This window comes from Tupaia chinensis, unplaced genomic scaffold, assembly GCF_000334495.1.
Source record: "Tupaia chinensis unplaced genomic scaffold, TupChi_1.0 Scaffold000182_1, whole genome shotgun sequence".
NCBI lineage: Eukaryota > Metazoa > Chordata > Mammalia > Scandentia > Tupaiidae > Tupaia > Tupaia belangeri.
Genome location: NW_006159657.1, coordinates 5,295,548 through 5,313,541, shown reverse-complemented (window position 1 = coordinate 5,313,541; position 17,994 = coordinate 5,295,548). Strand labels below are relative to the sequence as shown.

The 17,994-nt window shown below is 40.5% G+C and overlaps 1 protein-coding gene across 2 annotated transcripts in view; it reads right to left on the bottom strand.

Annotated features, from left to right (window-relative positions):
* The window catches only part of MRTFB (myocardin related transcription factor B), a 179,883-nt gene that overhangs the window by 25,807 nt on the left and 136,082 nt on the right, over positions 1-17,994 (bottom strand). For both annotated transcript variants that reach the window (XM_006146545.2, XM_006146546.2), the window contains 3 exons: positions 15,659-15,820; positions 12,819-12,997; positions 948-1,085 (listed from right to left, as the gene is read on the bottom strand). In XM_006146545.2, coding sequence (XP_006146607.1) covers positions 948-1,085; positions 12,819-12,997; positions 15,659-15,820 — 479 coding nt within the window. The remainder of the gene's footprint in view (positions 1-947; positions 1,086-12,818; positions 12,998-15,658; positions 15,821-17,994) is intronic.

Below are 17,994 nucleotides of genomic sequence, written 5' to 3'. Positions count from 1 at the left end.
CCATATGGGATCCAGCTGCCTTAAGCACCAGGCCACAGGCTGGCCCTTCCTTAGGACTTCCTCTAACTGAATTACTTTGACCAAGTAAAATGTAGCCAACAGTGCCACAAAACTGAAGCTTACTGAAACACAAATGAAGCTTTCTTTGGCCAAATTTGCTAAATCAAAAACCCATTTGTTTCTCTAAAACCTTTAACCTGTCATGGGAACCAGCAGTTAGTGTAATGGCTATGTCGCTGGACTCCCACGTAGTCGACCGCGGTTCGTGTCCCGGACCCGGTGGCTTAAAACTCACGCCGGGCGCGTGTGCGTGCGTGCGTGCCCAAGATCCCGGGAGGAGAATGGAGGAGAAGGGATTGCGGCGTGACCATCCCCCCTGGGGGGTGATTTCTCGCTTTCTGTCTCTATGTCTCTCTCTCTCTGTCTGGCGAGCGCACGCGCCCTATAGTGAAAAAAAAAAACCTCTCAAAAAACAAACAAACAAACAAAAAAACCTTTAACCTGTCATGTAATATATCTGGAATACCAATGAGCTGTGTGTGAATTCCCAAGACATGTTCCACTAAAGACTTCTGTGGGTTTAAGAATCCCAAGTGGTATGCTGAGAAACGATCTTATTCTGTTCTGTGTTTCACTTTGGTGGCCGATGTGGCAGCAGAATTGTGAATTGTTGGAAAAGTGGTTCCTGAAGCCTTTCTGCACAGCCTTAACAGTTTTAGACAAAACTGTGCTGTTTTCCTTGACTACAGAGAGGTCATTTGTTGAAGGCGTAGTTTCAGACATGATGGCCTGGGTCTAGCAAGTCCCTCTGTGGGTTCCCTTTCAAGACCTTGGGCTAATAGGTAGCCTGGGCAACTTACGTGAGTGCCTTTTTCTTCCACAGCCAGGGCCACAGAAGGTCCCGGTCAAGCCCCTCCACTCAGGGCGTGTCCAGTGCAGGTACTCACCTTCACCAGTGCTGGGCCAGGCTTCGCTGAGGACACAGTGTTTGTGGAGAGGACGGGAGCTGTGGACCTCGTGGGAGGCTGATCTGGAGTCGGAGGAGTTTTCAAGAATTCAGGAATTGCTGGGGACACTGAAGTAAACTGGAGGAGAAGGCAGAAAGGGAAGAAGTCTGTGAAATCAATGACCATAAGGACAGAAAAGCTGGAATTACAGGAAAATGACCTTAATTCTTTATAAAAGTCCACTAGAAAAGAAATGAAAGAAAACCATACTATTGTGTCTGAGACCCAGATGGTGGAATAAGACCCTTCACCTCAGTGGAGCCAATTATTTAGTCTTTGCTCTAATAGCGAAGCTAAATAAGGTTAGATTGACTAAACTGTAGTGTTTTCTCAGAAGTATGATCAGAACCACCCTTTTTTGGCAAGAAAAAAAAAGTCCAAGACTCTTATAAAAATAATCAAAACAATGCAGGACATTCACAGCCATTCTTGCACTCAGGTCACGCTAACCCTGCCTGGCTAATGCGAACGTGCTATCTCGTCTACATTACCAAGCCCGCAGCACCCCCTGCCACCCCCAGACCAACCAGGCAGCATCTCTTCCTGGAGGCCCACTTCAACCACGTGCCCTGTGTGTGCTTTCCAACTTCTGCTCCAGTCTCCGGACCTGACCGGCACTCTCATTAACCACAGGAGAAGGGCTGAAGGAACTATCCTAATACAACTGCCCTGTCTCACTGTCAATACCATCTCATTACAACAGGAACCCAGGCCAGAATCAACAAATGCTAAATCTCAACTTGGAATCCTATCAGTACATTAACTAAGGAGCCCACAGAAGACTTTGCCATGGTCTGTCAATTTGCACCTGCAACCTACTTCAGATAGATCTGTAAATGCCCACTTACTGGAGGTAAATATTAGTATTATAATAAACCATCAAATATTATATATCAACTGTTACTTGGATGTGCCTATTACCAGTCTTATTCTAAGGGAAAATGTCTTTAATTTTCACTGCCCCGAACAACTCTCAAATTTACTATGCCAACAATCAAAACAGGCTATCTTGTTGAAGTATTTGGGCTTTAAAACTGTATTTCCCTCCTTAAATGACCTGAAAACTCAGAGGGCTATTAGCAGCAATTTAATGAAGCCTGGCACATACTAGCAAATAGGTATCTGATTAATCAGTGAACAGAAATTCCTCGTGGCTTTATCGTGCACAGTCATATCTGCAAGCCCAGCGGAGACCGTGTGCGCGCCATCAACTGGCCATGCCCATGTCACGTGCTCTCCTATGGCCGTGCCCTCGATTTCAGCCTGTAAGTAAGTGCTAGCAACAGCAAGTGCTGACAACAGGAAAGCCTGTTCTCTGCAGAGATGTCTGGCTGTACTCAATTTCATTTCAAACAGACATGACGACAAAAGTCTCATCCAAGAGACTCAGCACTTCCTTTCCCAGGGGAAGGAAACAGCCTGAGAAGTCCCAAATAGCTGAGAAGTCCAACTCCTCAATGGACCTCTGACCCTCATGCGGGAAATGAAGGATGATGGTGTCACTTCTTCACAGCATAGGTTTTATGCTGCTTGTTTTCATTTCATCTGCCTTGTCTTCCTTCCTTCCTTCCTTCCTTCTTTCCTTCCTTCCTTCCTTCCTTCCTTCCTTCCTTCCTTCCTTCCTTCCTTCCTTTCTTTTTTTAAATTAGGATATTTACCTCTGGGTCAATTTTCAGGGTTTGGGAAAAGCATATTCCTTTGCAAGTTATATAACTGGTACACAAAGTAGAATCAAATGTTTGAAGTTTGAGCTATGTATCTGTTTCCTTGCACATATATTCTAACCTGGCCATCTATTTTACCATTTCAGCCCCCACTGACTGATTTGATATTGACAATGACTTTGAAAGTGGTAGGGGTAAATAATCTGAAAAGATAACCCAGAAGACTGGCTGTGGTATCATACATTTATGAAAACGTTCTACCTGTAATGTTTAGACTCGGCCTACCTGATTTTAGCTTTCTTACTGATAGATACATGTTGTTAGCTTTTTTACTTTTTATTATTTAAAAAAATTTTGAGAGAGATTTTTGCTATAGGCATGTTCACTTGCTGAGACAAAAAGTGAGAAATCACTCCCCAGGGGGGATGGCCATACCACAATCCCTTCTTTTCCATCCTCCTCTAGGGATTTTGCGCACACCAGCATGAGTTTAAAGCCACCAGGCCCAGGACTTGAACCATGATTGACGATGTGAAAGCCCAGCGACTTAACAGTTACGTTATCTGCTGGTCCTAGTCTTTTGGTGTTTCAGTGTGACTTTGCTACTTAGAAAACCACAGGCTCCGGTACAACACAAGACTAGTGCAACTGAGATACCGCTAATCTACCTAATCTGAACATAAACTCTGGTTGGAAAGGGAGAGATGGCTAGCTTGGGAGCACAGGTGGCGAGTGTGGCTGCGCTGCACTGGAGCCGTACACGAAGGCCTGGGCTCGGATACTGGGTTGGCCTAGATGAGCAGAGCATGGCCAGGGCCAACCTCGGATCCTGGCTGGCTGAAGTGGGGTGGGTCATGGCCTGGCAAGACTCTGGTGGAGGTCTCTCACTCGTCTCATAAAAGAAAGAACCTTAGAAAAAAGGAGAGATATATCTAAACTCCTCTTTACATTTTGTCAGCCTTTTTAATGTGGTTTAAAAAGAACAACAAAAAAGCAAAACAAAACACATCTCCCAAACCCTACCCAGGCCCTCTGTAGGTGCCAGGCTCCGTGTAACTAGCCGAAGCTATCAAAGAATCTCAACATTGGTAATTCTGAATATGCAGTATTTCAAAAAGGAGTAAAAGAATATCTGGGCCATAAATGATCATTAAACTTCTTTCATTTAATAGTAGATTGAGTAATATGCTAAAATCTTAAAAGAATACTGTGAAAATACATTTATATTGACACCGACACCTGAATTCGCCTTCTGTTCTATGAAAATTAATTTCAAAATGATACAGAATAATCTCCCCAAAGAAGCAAAAGTCACACACTTTGCTGTGTTAATTAACGCTGATCATTGCTACCCTCACAAGTTATAGGCCTCATGATTGAGGGTTCTTTAATTTTCATATTATAAAAGACAATGTCAGAAAAATGTTTATTAATGGATATTGACATTTTAAATGAAACTCAAAGGGTACTTTCAGTCTTTTAAAATTTATTAAATTAAATTAAATTTATTATTAGTATTAGTATTATTTTAAGTTTCCTATAGGGCATGTGTACTCATGAGAGAGGATGGGGCGGGGGAAGCAAAAGCAGGTCACCTGGTTCGGGACTCGAACTGGGATCAGCCATGTGGATGTCCAGCGCCCCAGCCACAAAACCACCTGCTGGCCCTGGCACTTTCAGTATTAATGGCTGACTTTCTTCTTACTAGAAATTGCTATGGGCGAGTTCTGCTACAACAGAAGTAAGAGAGTAAATGTCTAAGCGGACTGAAGTTCTAGTTTCAGGCGTCAGCCTTGGCTCCTTCTGGAGGGTGTGGCACATGTGCTGAGACGGATCACAGCTCTCCAGTAAGTCCCTCTTTTCATTAAAATTTCCTTATGTAGGCTTGAGGGATAGAAGCCACATAGTTAAAAGCAAAACTTTTTTGCATTGTAGATTTTAAATCTATAAGTGTGTTTTAAATTTAGGATGCAGTAGACTTCTTAAGATGATATGCAAATAAGAAGTTAAACATAGATTTATTCTTGAAATACTGCTTCCTTATTCTAAATCCCCAGACAAATAAAATAAACAATGAGTGAGTTGAATATAAACCCAAAGCATATGCCTTATTCATTTACTAGATGGATCTTTTATGTAAAATTCTAGCTTTGTTAAGATGTATCACCAAGAGCTGACCATTATGCAACATATAATTCTAAGTTTAAGCATTTATTTTTAGAACAAGTTGAAAATTAAAAGTGAATCAATTTACTACCACAGAACTAGGTTGATCTTAATTACTGGATTAGTAATGAGCATCTGCCTGAATCCCTTCTCTAAAAAGTGTATTTTAAAAATTGTACTATAAAATATACAAAACATAAAATTGACCACTTTGACTGATTTTTGCTTTGTTTTTAGTTTTTCCTATAAGAAATGTGCACTCACCCAAGAGAGACACAGAAGAAAGGGAAAGGGAGAACTCACCTCTTGGGAAGGATGGCCACGCCACAATCCCTTCACCTTACTTCACTTCTCAGAATTCTAAGCACGCATACACATGTAACCAGCATGACTTTCAAACTGTAAGGTCTGGGACCCGAACCACATAGTCAGCCTTATGGGATCTAGCCACCTCAACCTCCGTGCCACCTGCTGGCCTCCACTTTAAGCATTTTTAAGTGTATGGTATTAAGTAAATTGCTCTGTAACCCTCACCATCATCTCTAGGACTTATGTTCCCAAATAAAACTCTAAACCCCGTAAATGATCTCTCCCTGTTCTTCCCTACCTCCAGCCTCTGGAATTTTCTGGCTCTATTAATTTAATTACTATAAGTATCTCATGTAAGTGGAATCATACAGTATTGGTCTTTCTGTGATTGGCTTACTTCATTTAGTGCAATTTTTCAAGGTTCATCCACGTTGTAGTATATTGGAGAATTTCTTTCCTTTTTTAAAGAGTGATTCATTTTCCGCTGTACATATGTAGCACTTTTGTTTATCCATTCATCTGTCACAGGACACCTGGGCTGCTCCCACTTTTTGGTCACTGTGAATAATGTTGCTATTAACATGGGTATACAAATATTTGAATTTTTGCTCAACTCTTTTAGGTATGTACTCAGAAGTGATATCGCTGGATTCATATAGTAATTCTATTTTAATTGTTTTGAGGAACTGACAGACCTTCTTCTTCTTCTTTTTTGTTTTGGAGAGGTTTTTGCTATAGGGCGCGTGCGCTCGCCAGACAGATGGAGAGAGACAGAGACAGAAAGCGAGAAATCACCCCCCAGGGGGGATGGCCATGCCGCAATCCCTTCTCCTCCATTCTCCTCTCGGGATCTTGGGCACGCACGCACACACGCCCAGCGTGAGTTTTAAGCCACCGGGTCTGGGACGCAAACTGCGGTCGACTACATGGGAGTCCAGCGACATAGCCATTACGCTAACTGCTGGTTCCCTGATAGACCTCCTTTTATAGGGGCTACATCATTACACAGTCCCACTAACAGTGCATGAGAGTTCCAGTTTGGTATGAGTCTCTTTGGGTTGATTCTTTTTGGTGTCTACTAGGCTTTTATATTTGTATATCCACATCTTTCCTCAAGACTGTAAAGTCTGGGGTCATTATTTCTTCAATTTATGTATATGCCCTTTCTCTCTCTTCTCCTGATATCCCATAATACATATATTAGTCTACTTGATGGTATCCGTTAAGTCTCTTAGCCTCTCTTCACTTTTCTTATTTTTTTTCTCCCTCAGATTAAAGTTCAGATCACCTGTTTTCGAGTTCACTAATTCTTTCTTCTGGATATTTGAGTTTGCCGTCCCAACCCCTCTAGTGAACTTTTCAATTCTGTTACTGCATTTTCAGCTCCAGACTTTAGGTCATCTGATAACTGCTATTGATTGATATTCCCAGTTTATTCATATATTGCTTTCCTAGTTTCTGTTAGTTCTTTGTCCAAGTTTTCCTGCTCTCTGAGCATATTTGACAATTATTTTAAAGCCTAGTCTAGGAAGTCTGATGTGTGTTTTTTCAGGGACAGTTTCTGAAGTTTATTCCTGGGAAGTATGAATGGGTCATGTTTCTCCGATCTTTCTATCTGTTGTTTAAAATTGAGTATGTGAAAACACAGCCACCTCACCAAGTTTTTGTAGAAAGCGAGAAATCACCCCCAGGGGGGATGGCCATGCCACAATCCCTTCTCCTCTATTCTCCTCCTGGGATCTTGGGCACGCATGCATACACGTCTGGCGTGAATTTAAGTCACCGGGTCTGGGACTTGAACTATGGTCAACTACATGGGAGTCCAGTGACATAGCCATTATGTGAACTGCTGGTCCATGGAAGACCTTTTGTAGTTTATGGGCTCCTAAGACTTTCAGCCATGGATGGAGGCGTAAAGTTTTCTCAGGTCTCTGGTAAGCCTGTCTTCTACTTGGGACTGTTTCTATGGGTGGATGTTTGAAATGTTTGGTGTGTATGTGGCTGCTTGTATGTTCCTTAGTTTTTCTAGAATTTCACCCTACCTTTCTCTCAGGGCCTTTGATGGTCTCCTGTATTCCTTTGCTTATTCTCCCTTGCCCCAGGTACCTGCGACCTCCTTGAAGTTTCCATGTGCCATGGCTCTTACTACTATCTTCTGCGGCTTCAGCCAGCTTGAAATCCAAACTAGGCTGCTATTCCTTAACTGAGCTCTGCATCAGGGGAGACAGAAACCAGTCTTTAGGCAGTCCACGGACAGGCCAGAATGTTGCAAAGGATTTCTGGATTGTTCCTTGGTCCAGAGCAACTGGGAGGTGGGGCTGTGTGGGAATTAGGTTGCTTCCTCCCAACTGTGCTATGTTGGGAGGGCATGATCATGGGTGAGTTAAAATGCCATGAAATTTCTTTTTTGAATGTAGGTTTTAATTTGTCGGACATTTGCTGGTTGGTATAGGTTTCTGACTGGCTTCTAGAGCTCCTGTAAAATTATGGCAGTCAGCCTGTAATTTACTACTTACTGTAGATCTGTGGGGGAACGAGAGCCTGGATCTTCCTGTTCTTCCATCTTGTTGATGTGCATTATCTTTTATACTGAGATTTTTAAAAAATCATTTTTTGAGACAGTGTTAAGCATGCAAATATATGCATAAAATTCTCAAAATGTGAGTCTGTTTATTTAGTATCCATGTAATTCTATTATAACCAATACGACCACAATTAATATAATGTAACAAAGGCACGATTAATCAGAGTATCACCAACTTTAATCATTAATGAATTTATTACTTTTGGTAGTGATCTCTTAGATAGATCAACATAAAAAATTTATTCATGTGGAATGCTTGTTACAATCTTGGTGTGACCATGTTGGGATCCACAAGTTAGTCAAAGTGACCATTACTGGTCAGCATGGGGGAGAAAAATGGCAGCAGAATTACTATTACTCATTTTTAGTAACTGAGTTATGATGCTTGAGCACACTGTGAGAATAGAGGAAAGAATATTTTGTATCTTTTAAGTAAAATACATAATAGTTCTTGCTACAAGTCTTAACAGAATGACAAAGGATGATGTGTTGGAAATATATATATATATATATTTTAAAGATTTTTGCCATAGACTGCATGTACTTTGCTATTAGTCACAGAAGAATTAAGAAAATAATTGGGGGGACCAATAGGTGGTGTAGTGGTTATGTTACTGGACTCCCACATGGCCAACCATGGTTCGAGTCCCAGACCTGGCAGCTTGAAACTCATGCTGGGTGTATATGCATGCCCCAAATCCCGAGGAGGATGGAGGAGAAGGGATTGTGGCGTGACCATACATACCCCCCTGAAGGGTGATTTCTTACTTTGTATTTTTTGGAGGAACCAGCAGGTGGCATAGTTGTTAAGGCACTGGACTCCCACATGCCCGACCACAGTTTGAGTCCTAGATCTGGAGGCTGGAAACTCACACCAGGTGCATGTGCATGTGTGCATGCCCAAAATCCCAAGAGGAGAATGGAGGAGAAGGGATTGCAGTGTGGACATACCCCGGGTGGTAATTTTTCACTTTCTCTCTCTCCATCTCTCTCTGGCACATACACACGCCCTATAGCAAAAATGTCAAACAAAAAAAAAAAAATAAAGACAAGAATTGGAGTGGAACATAACTTCACAATTAAGGCTGGAAACCAACTCAAAACCTAAATATCAGTAGTTGCAGAGGACTCTTGACATGTAAGCTATACAAAGCATAACTGAAGGGTAACAATAGAAATTTGAGTTAATGTCCTTGGTACCTTATTCAGGCTTTTATGCTGAGTATTTGTAATGGAAGTTAGTCTGCTGTCTAATTCTGATTATGTAATATATGTGTAGATGGCTTATCTATTAGGCCTTGCTCATTCTCTTTGTTAGTTTAAACATAAGGTTCCTATATTAGTTGGTAAAGTTACTTGTTACAATAGGGGAAAAGTTGACCACATTCTTCTAAGCTGTGTTTCTGAAAATACACAGAGCAGCTGATCAACGAAGTTCATTTTAGCACTACTAGGCTTTGAAAATTAATATAAATCCTGTCAGTTAAACATCTGGGTGTTTACAATAAATGACTAATTTAAGGACTTATAATTGCTCAGTGAAGTTTTTGGATTAAAAGGACAGTGTGACAGCTTCAGGCACCCACATATGGCTAGCTGTTCTTAATTTTCCACAGCTTTCCATTGTTCAAGAATTGTTTAAGCATAAAATAAACTGAGCTCCAATATGTGATGTATGTTCCATTAATACACCGGTAAATCCCGTTCCAGCTGTACTTTGATCAAAATTGAAGGGAAAGAATTCTAAGGATAGACCACACAGAAATATATACTTCAGAGAAGTTTATGCTGCTGTTTTAGTCTCTCTGCTTTATAAGTAGTAGTAATAAATATGAAACTGGTCTTTGGGGGTATGATGATAATTCTAAAGGAGGAAAAGAAATGCAAGAAAATATGCAAACATTTTTAATCCCTAAACTTCCACACTTGGCTTCCTCTGTACAAGGGTTAAAGCTGATAATTGCTAATTCCTTTTCAACCCTAAAATTCTATGAAGCCAGGCTTCATAAGAACATTTTCTGTTGATTTTGACCACTCTCATTAAGTATTTCAATAGTTTTGACTTTAAAATAACTAGATACTATTAAAATTTCAGTAAGACAAAAACTACGATAGAGATGGGAAATGACAAATTATGTAAAGCATAGGAATTCTTATAAATCCAACAGAAACATGACACCTACTAAAATATAAGAAATCTCAATAAATTCTTTTGCATGTAGATCCTTAGTTCCCATACAAGGTAACATATAATAGGTGCTCAGTAAGAACTGGTTGACCAAATGAATTCAAGCTTACCAACAATCAAAAGCCAGTTGACACATTCATATCTGCAAGGTTTAAAGTAATAATATTCCTATTTGTAGTAAAGACATAGTACCTAAAAACCTGTATTACTTTTCCTGGAAAGCATTAAGTGCCTATATTTTGCCCAATGAGTCTATTTCAATATCTGATAATTTATCCAAAGAAATAATCAGATAGTTATTCAACAATATTTATAAAGAAAATGGGATTTTATTTTTTAATTTAAAAAAATTATTTATTTAATTTTATTTATTCATTCATTCATTTTAATTTGACCAGAGAGAGATACAGAGAGAGAGAGAGAGAGAGAGAGAGAGAAAGTGAGAAAACAAGCCATCAGGTCCAGTACTTGAACTGTGGTCGGCCATGTGGGAATGTCCAACACCTTAACCACCATGCCACCTGCTGGTCCCCAAAAATGGGATTTTAAAAGAGCAAGTATGTAAGAATATAATGAGAGTTTTTTAAAAAAGAGTTATTTAATTCTATTTATTATTATTAGTATTTGGGGAGTTTTTTTATTTTATTTTATTTTATTTTTTGGTATAGGGCGTGTGCCCTTGCCAGAAAGACAGAGAGAGACAGAGAGACAGAAAGAGAGAAATCACCCCCTAGGGGGGATGGTCACACCACAATCCCTTCTCCATTCTCCTCTCGGGATCTTGGGCACACACGCACATGCGCCCCGCATGAGTTTAAGCCACTGGGTCCAGGACTTGAACTGTGGTCGACTATGTGGGAATCCAGTGATGTAGCCATTACGCTATCTACTGGTCCCCTATTTATTATTTTTTAATTTGACCAGACAGAAGGTGAGAGAGAGAGACAGAGAGAGAGGGGGGAGGTAGGGAGGGAGAGAGAACATTTACTAGGTGAAAGAAGTCAGTCACAAAAGCTATATGATTCCATTTATATGCACTGCCTGGACTAGGCAAATCCACAGAGAAAGAAAGGAGACTGACAGCTGCCTAGGGCTGGTGGAGGGGCTCAGAGGGACTGAGTGCTCTTGAGTCTGGGGTTTCTTTTTGGGTGATGAGAATGTTCTAGAATTAGATAGTGGTGATAATTATGTAACTGTAAATACACTAAAACACATCAAATTGTACATGTTAAAAGGATGACTTTTACCAGTGTCATCTGTTACAGACATTTTAAAAAATTCTAGAATCAATATGAAATCTCAAGAGACACTAAGCAGCCCAAACAGTGTTGAGAAAGAACAAAAAAGCTCACACTTCCTGACTTCAAAACCGAACACAGAGTTACAGCAATCAGAACAATGTAATACTGGCATAAAGACAAACATACAGATCAATGGAACAGAATAGAAACTCTGGAAGTTAAGCCTCGCCTAAATGGTCAAATGATCTTCAACAAGGGTATTAAGATCATTCAATGAGGAAAGAAAGGCTTCTTCCACAAATGATGCTGAGAAGACTGGATATTTCACATGTAAGAGAATGAAGTTAGACCTTAACTCAAATGAATCAAATACCTAAATGTAAGATGGCAAACTATAAAACTCCTAGAATAACATGTAAGGGAAAATCTTCACAACAATGGGTCTGACGATGATTATTTGGTTATGAAGCAGAGGCAACAAAAACAAAAACAAGAGACAAATATCATTATATTAAATCTAAAAGGCTTCTGTGCATCAAAAGACAGTCAACTATGGAAAGAGAGAAAATATTTTGTATCATATAAAATCGTGTATCTGCTAAGGGGTCAGTATCTAGAATATATAAAGAACTTCTACAATGCAACAACAAAAACAACATGACAAAAAAACGCTCATAGGACTTAAAGACATATCTTCAAAAATGATGTAAAAATGGCCAACAGGCATTATGAAAAGATGTTCAATATCACTAATCACTAGAGAAATGTAAATCAAAGCCGTAAGTGACATCGCTTCACGCTCATTAGAATGGCTACTAGGAAGAGAACAACAACAACAACAACAAGGCAAAGATGTGGAGAAACTGGAACAGATGTTCACTGATGATAGGACTGTAAAATGGTGCAGCTGCTCTGGAGAATGATATGGAATTTCCCCCCAAAATTAAAAAGAGAACTACCATATGCTCTGGTCATTCTACTGCAGATATATCTGTAAGAGCTGAAAGCAGGGCCCAGAGATATTTTTATGCCCTTGTTCACAGTGCTATTATCCACAATAGCCAAGAAGCAGAACACAAGTGTCTAACAGATACCTGAATAAATAAACTGTGGTATACTGATACACATACAAATGAAATACTACTCAGCCTTAAAAAGGAAGAGGATCCTAGTGTACGCTACAACATAAATGAATCTTGAGGACATCATTCCAACTGAACCAGTCCAGTCACAAGACAAACACCATAGAATTCCACTTGTAGGGGGTACCTAAAATAGTCAAATTCACAGAGACAGAAAATAGAACAGTGTTAGTAGGGACAGGACAAAAGGCGGAATGGAGGAGGAGTTGTTTAACAGGTACAGAGTTCCACTTTTGCCTGGTAAAAAAGTTCTACAGGTCAGTTGGACAACACGTAAATACACTTAACATTACTGAACTGTACGCTTAGAAACGGTGAAGACAGTAAAACAAAAAGTGTAGATATAGACCAGAAATAATATGTAAGACTCTGTTGAAAAATTCTAAATGAATTACAGGTGAAAAAAATCAATTTTTTAAAAGCACGTTCAGATTTTTCTTCTGGTGAAACGTATTACTTTGATATATAAAAAACAAGGCACTTTTTCTATTTGGGGTCGAAAGCGGAAAAGTAATACCTGGGCTGGAGTGTTTGCAGTCACAGGAGATGGCGATTCACTAACTTTTGGCTCAACTGGGGACGCAGCTGACCCCTGTGACTCCTGGCTCGCGGGCTGGTCTGGCGACAAAGCGTCACTGCTGTCTTCGTCAAATGAGAAATCGCCCTGAGTGTGGGGATAGTCTTCCTTCCCAACGCCTAAATAGAGAAATGAGTCTTCACTTATCTTGGCCTTGGAATACCAAGCTTAAGACGAAAAAGGGGAAACGTTGCTTACTATAAGGATCTAAGAAACTGGTTTTAAAATATTGGACATAATGGTGCGACCACTCCCCATGTAGGCTTGGCTGCAGTCTCCCGCCCTCTGCTGGGTCCCCCCACTTCTTCCCTCTTCACAACCCCCCCTCCTGGGAGAGAGGACCGATGGCATGTGAGATCGCTAAGGCTCATCTTTGGGAAGATCATCCGCAAGGAAATCCCCGCCAGAATCATTTTTGAGGATGACCGGTGCCTTGCTTTCCATGCTGTTTCCCCTCTAGCACCAACACATTTTCTGGTGATACCCAAGAAACATTTGTCCCAGAGTTCTGGAGCAGAAGATGATGATGAAAGTCTTCTTGGACACTTAATGGCTGCTGGCATGAAATGTGCTGCTGATCTGGGCCTGAAGAAGGGTGACACAGTGGTGGTGAACGAAGCCTCAGATGGGGGACAATCTGTCTCATGTTCATCTCCATGTTCTAGGGGGTCAGTGCATGAATTGGCTTCCTGGTTAAGCATGTTTTGGGGCAATTTTCACTTTTATGGGCAATAATCAGGTTTGCAAGTTATAGTATCAGCACACTTACTTTTGCCTGTGTATGGAGAGATTGAGGAAGTAATTTGAAAACCCCATACATAATAAAAGACATTGTTGCATGGTTTAAAAAAAAATTGAACATAATGTACTTCCCAGTGAAAGAACCTAACTATGATGTATTCTGGGTGCCGGGGGAAAGGGCAAGACAATCTGAATCAAATAAAGCCTTGGGATCCAACTGCAAGTTACAGGAAGTACAGGGGATGGGAATGTCTTTAGTGACACCTGGGGACACAAATGTAATCAGTAAAATCCAGAATGTAGAACATGATAGAGGACCAAACAAACCTGTCTCATAAACAGGAGATAAGGGGGGAAGGGAACTCACCCAAAAGCGTAAGATTTAAGAGACATATGTGCCCCAGGCAGCTTGTGGGCCCTGTTTGGATCCTGACCCAGAATGTAATTGCTAGAAAACATGAGGCAGTGGGGAAATGGGGCCGTGCCTGGTTATCTGCTGGTAAGTTCCTACTCGGAGGAGGAGCCCAGCTAGACTGATGATCTTCCCTTTCAGGCCCATCCCTTTGGGACGGAAAGGAATCAGCTGATTTTACTAAGAATTCTTCACTAACCCCCTAAACTGTACACTCATACTAATGCAAAATATGAAGCCTCCAGGAATGTTGGAAACTACAATAGTTTTTAAGATAGAATATTAACTTTTCACAATTGCTTGCTAAATAAGTAACATTATTCTTCAAATGACTTTTTTCTAAGGCTTAAGTCAGAAACGAAAAGAAACATATCAGTAACTAAGTATGGTAAGACCAAGATAAAATGGGCAGATACTACCATTCTTTTTTCTTTTTCTTTGATTGTTTTGTTTTGTTTTGTTTTGATATAGGGCACATATATTCACCAGAGAGAGACAGGAAGAGAAAGAGGGAAAGTGAGAAATCACTCCCCAGAGGGGATGGCCATGCTGCAGTCCCTTCTCCTCCAGTCTCCTCTAAGGATTCTACACACACACACACACATGTGCCTGGCATGACTTTCTTTCTTTCTTTCTGCCATAGGCTATGTGCACTCATCAGAGAGAGATAAAGAGACAGTGAGAGGGAACGTGAGAAATCACCTTCCAGGGATGAAGGCCACGCCACAATTCCTTCTCCTCCATTCCCCTCCTGAGATTTTTGAGCACACATGCCTAGCACTTTCAAGCTGCCAAGTCCAGGAATCAAACTGTGGTCCGCCACGTGGGATGCCAGTGCCTTAACCATTATGCCATCTGCTGGCCTCTTGGCGTGATTTTCAAACTGCTAGGTCTGGGACTCGAATTATGCAAGTGGCCATGTGGGATCCAGTGCCCTCACCTCCATGCCACCTGCTGGCTCCCACTCTTAATGTATATGTTAATTTTCACCTGCTAGTCACCTTTGTGAACTAACAATAAACAAATAATTTATTTTTCTTATAAGTATATAGCAATAAAATAATGAAACATTTATAAAAACATTAAACAGAAACTTAAGTTCAACTGAGAAAACATGATAATGAAATCAACATAACTCAAACCTCAGATTAACAAGGGGGGGAACCAGCAGTTAGCGTAATGGCTATGTCGCTGGACTCCCACGTAACCGACCGCAGTTCGTGTCCTGGACCCGGTGGCTTAAAACTCATGCCGGGCGCGTGTGCGTGCGTGTCCAAGATCCCGAGAGGAGAATGGAGGAGAAGGGATCGCAGCGTGACCATCCCCTCTGGGGGGGTGATTTCTCTCTTTCTGTCTCTCTGTCTGTCTCTGTCTGGCGAGCGCACGCGCCCTATAGCAAAAACCTCTCCAAAAAAAAAAAAAAAACCCAACAAGGGGAATTAATGTGTTAACAGGCTGCAGATCTAATCTTCTTACAATCACAATAACAACAATAAATGTTAATCAATTCCTAATTAACCCAGAAAATAATATTCATAATCGGTGCTGGCCTTTTAGTGAAATTCGTTTTTTTCTAAAACTTCCGTGTTTTTCTTTCTCCCAGAAAATAATAAGTGTTTAGTCTTGCCTATAATTGCTTCCTTAACACTGGAGTCTACAGGAAGGATGTTTTTCTCTACCAGCTCCATAGGACCAGGTCTCTGAGCAATCTTTTCATTCAGATCATCAGCTAGTCGAGCTCTTTTCAGCTTCATCTGAGTAGCCTGCAGGGATGGCTCTGCAAATGTTTCTAAAAGAAAAAAACACAGGTTTATACAGTTTTGAATGTTATTTGAATTAGTATTTCTATTCCATAATGTTATTTCAGGTCAATTAACTGAACTTAAACTGGTTTAAACATATTTGTGTGTTCTCAACAAATTTATGGAAGGAGAAAAATGACTGTTTGAGAATGTTCCAGTGCACATTTTGTAATTTTTGGTCCTGGCTAGCTTTACCTTGTCTATATAGTATGGATGGCCACAGATTCAGATGAACATGGCCTTAAGCCAAAAATGGAGCACTGCTATTGTTCACTTTTGGTAGGAGGGTCAAATTCACATTTATTAGAATGGTAGGGATACCAAGGACATACAAGACAGACAGGGTTCATGGCTCAAGAAGTTCATTGTTCTAGAGCTGGCATCACTGGGAAGTCAACTCCTTGAAGGGGAAAATAAGCCTCTTTATATGGGTGGGCATTAAGAACTATAATACAGGGGCCAGCAGATGGTGTGGTGGTTAAGGGTGCTGGACTCCCATAGGGCTGACTGCAGGTCAAGTCCTGGACCTGGCGGCTTCCTTTCTCACTTTCCCTCTCCCTCACTCTCTCTTCATTTCTCTCTCTCTCTCGCATTCTGTCCCTCTCTGGTCAAATTAAAATAAATAAGTGAATAAAGTTAAATAAAATAATTCTAAGAAAAAAAAAAGAACTATAATGCACACTTTTGGGTTAACCCCTGTGAGCACTAGATTCAGTTTATCTCTGTGTATCTCAGGCTGGTCATTGCCAATAATTAAGAATTTGGGTTTATTTCCAAATACATAACTTTGTGTCTGTTAGGAATATTCAATTACGTAGTAATTAATAGTTGTAAAGAAGCATCAACTCATCTACTTACAAATGCATATAGTTGGTACAGGAAATGTGAAACTACTATAAAGATCATCTCATTCATTTGCTTCATTCTGTCAGTTATGTTTCTAGTAATGTTCATTAACATTTTTTCTATTGTCTTAAATAATACTTATGATCAGTAAAAAAAAAAATGATGTGGTATCAACTCAAAATTCCTCTTAAGTTATGCAGTGATAGATTTTTAAAGGAAATTCCCCATAAGCAGTCCTGGGATTAAGTAATGATCCTGTTTCTGCAAGTAGAAGCTTTGGGCTAGCGAGCTTCTTTCCAGCACACCTGTGCACTTTTCTGTTTTCCAGTTGAGTTACACGCTTGCCAGAGGTCAACCTCAACTGTCCACACAGCAGTTCCTTTGTGATGGCTACTGTTAACAAATCATTTATCTAAATGTTATGATAAAACAATAAACTTCAAAAATAAAATGATTATTTCTTGGAAACCTAAGTTAATGCTTTTGAAATACTTGATACAAGTGGATCATTAAGAAAAAAGTCACTGTTGGGATCAGCAGGAGGCATAATGACTGTGTCGCTGGACTCCCATGTAGTCAACTACAGTTCGAGTCCCAGATTCGGTGGCTTACACTCATGCTGGGTACGTTTGCGTGCATGCCCAAGATCCCGAAAGGAGAATGGAGGAGAAGGGATTGTGAGGTAGCTATCCCCCCAGGGGTTGATTTCTCACTTTCTGTCTCTGTCTTTTTGCCGAGCGCACGAGCCCTATAGCAAAAACCTATTAAAAAAAAAGTCACTGTCAAGTTAGTTTGGATAATGAACTATGAAAGATTTTGGAAAAAGATCACGAAATCTTTGCTTTTTAAAATCCAGATTACTTTTCAAGTGTCTCTAAGGTTTTGCTGCACCGTAAATGGAAGCTATAGATAATGCACAATGGTCGTGCTTTGTGTAGTAAAGATGATGGGAGCACAATTCATCAAAACCTTCTCCAGAGAGAAGACCCAGCCCTCGGCTGGAATACTGGCCAGTAAATGTAAGCCTGTAAGAGAAAACAGAATGTGTGCCCATCTCATTTTTATAGTTTTTCTGTATAAACCAACTGTGGCTCCAATCTTACGGGATAAAACCCTCCTAACCATACAGGAAGATGAAGGGTGAGGATAATTAGAACACACAAATTACTCTTAGGCTGATGTTTTCAAGGCCATTGCCATTAAGATCTAGGAAGAAAGGCTCCTGCTTTTCTCCCCTCTCCCATTAAATGCAGTATCCCTCCAAGGGATAGCAGCGATATGTTTGGAAAGAAAATATCCCCAGGGCAAGTAAGTA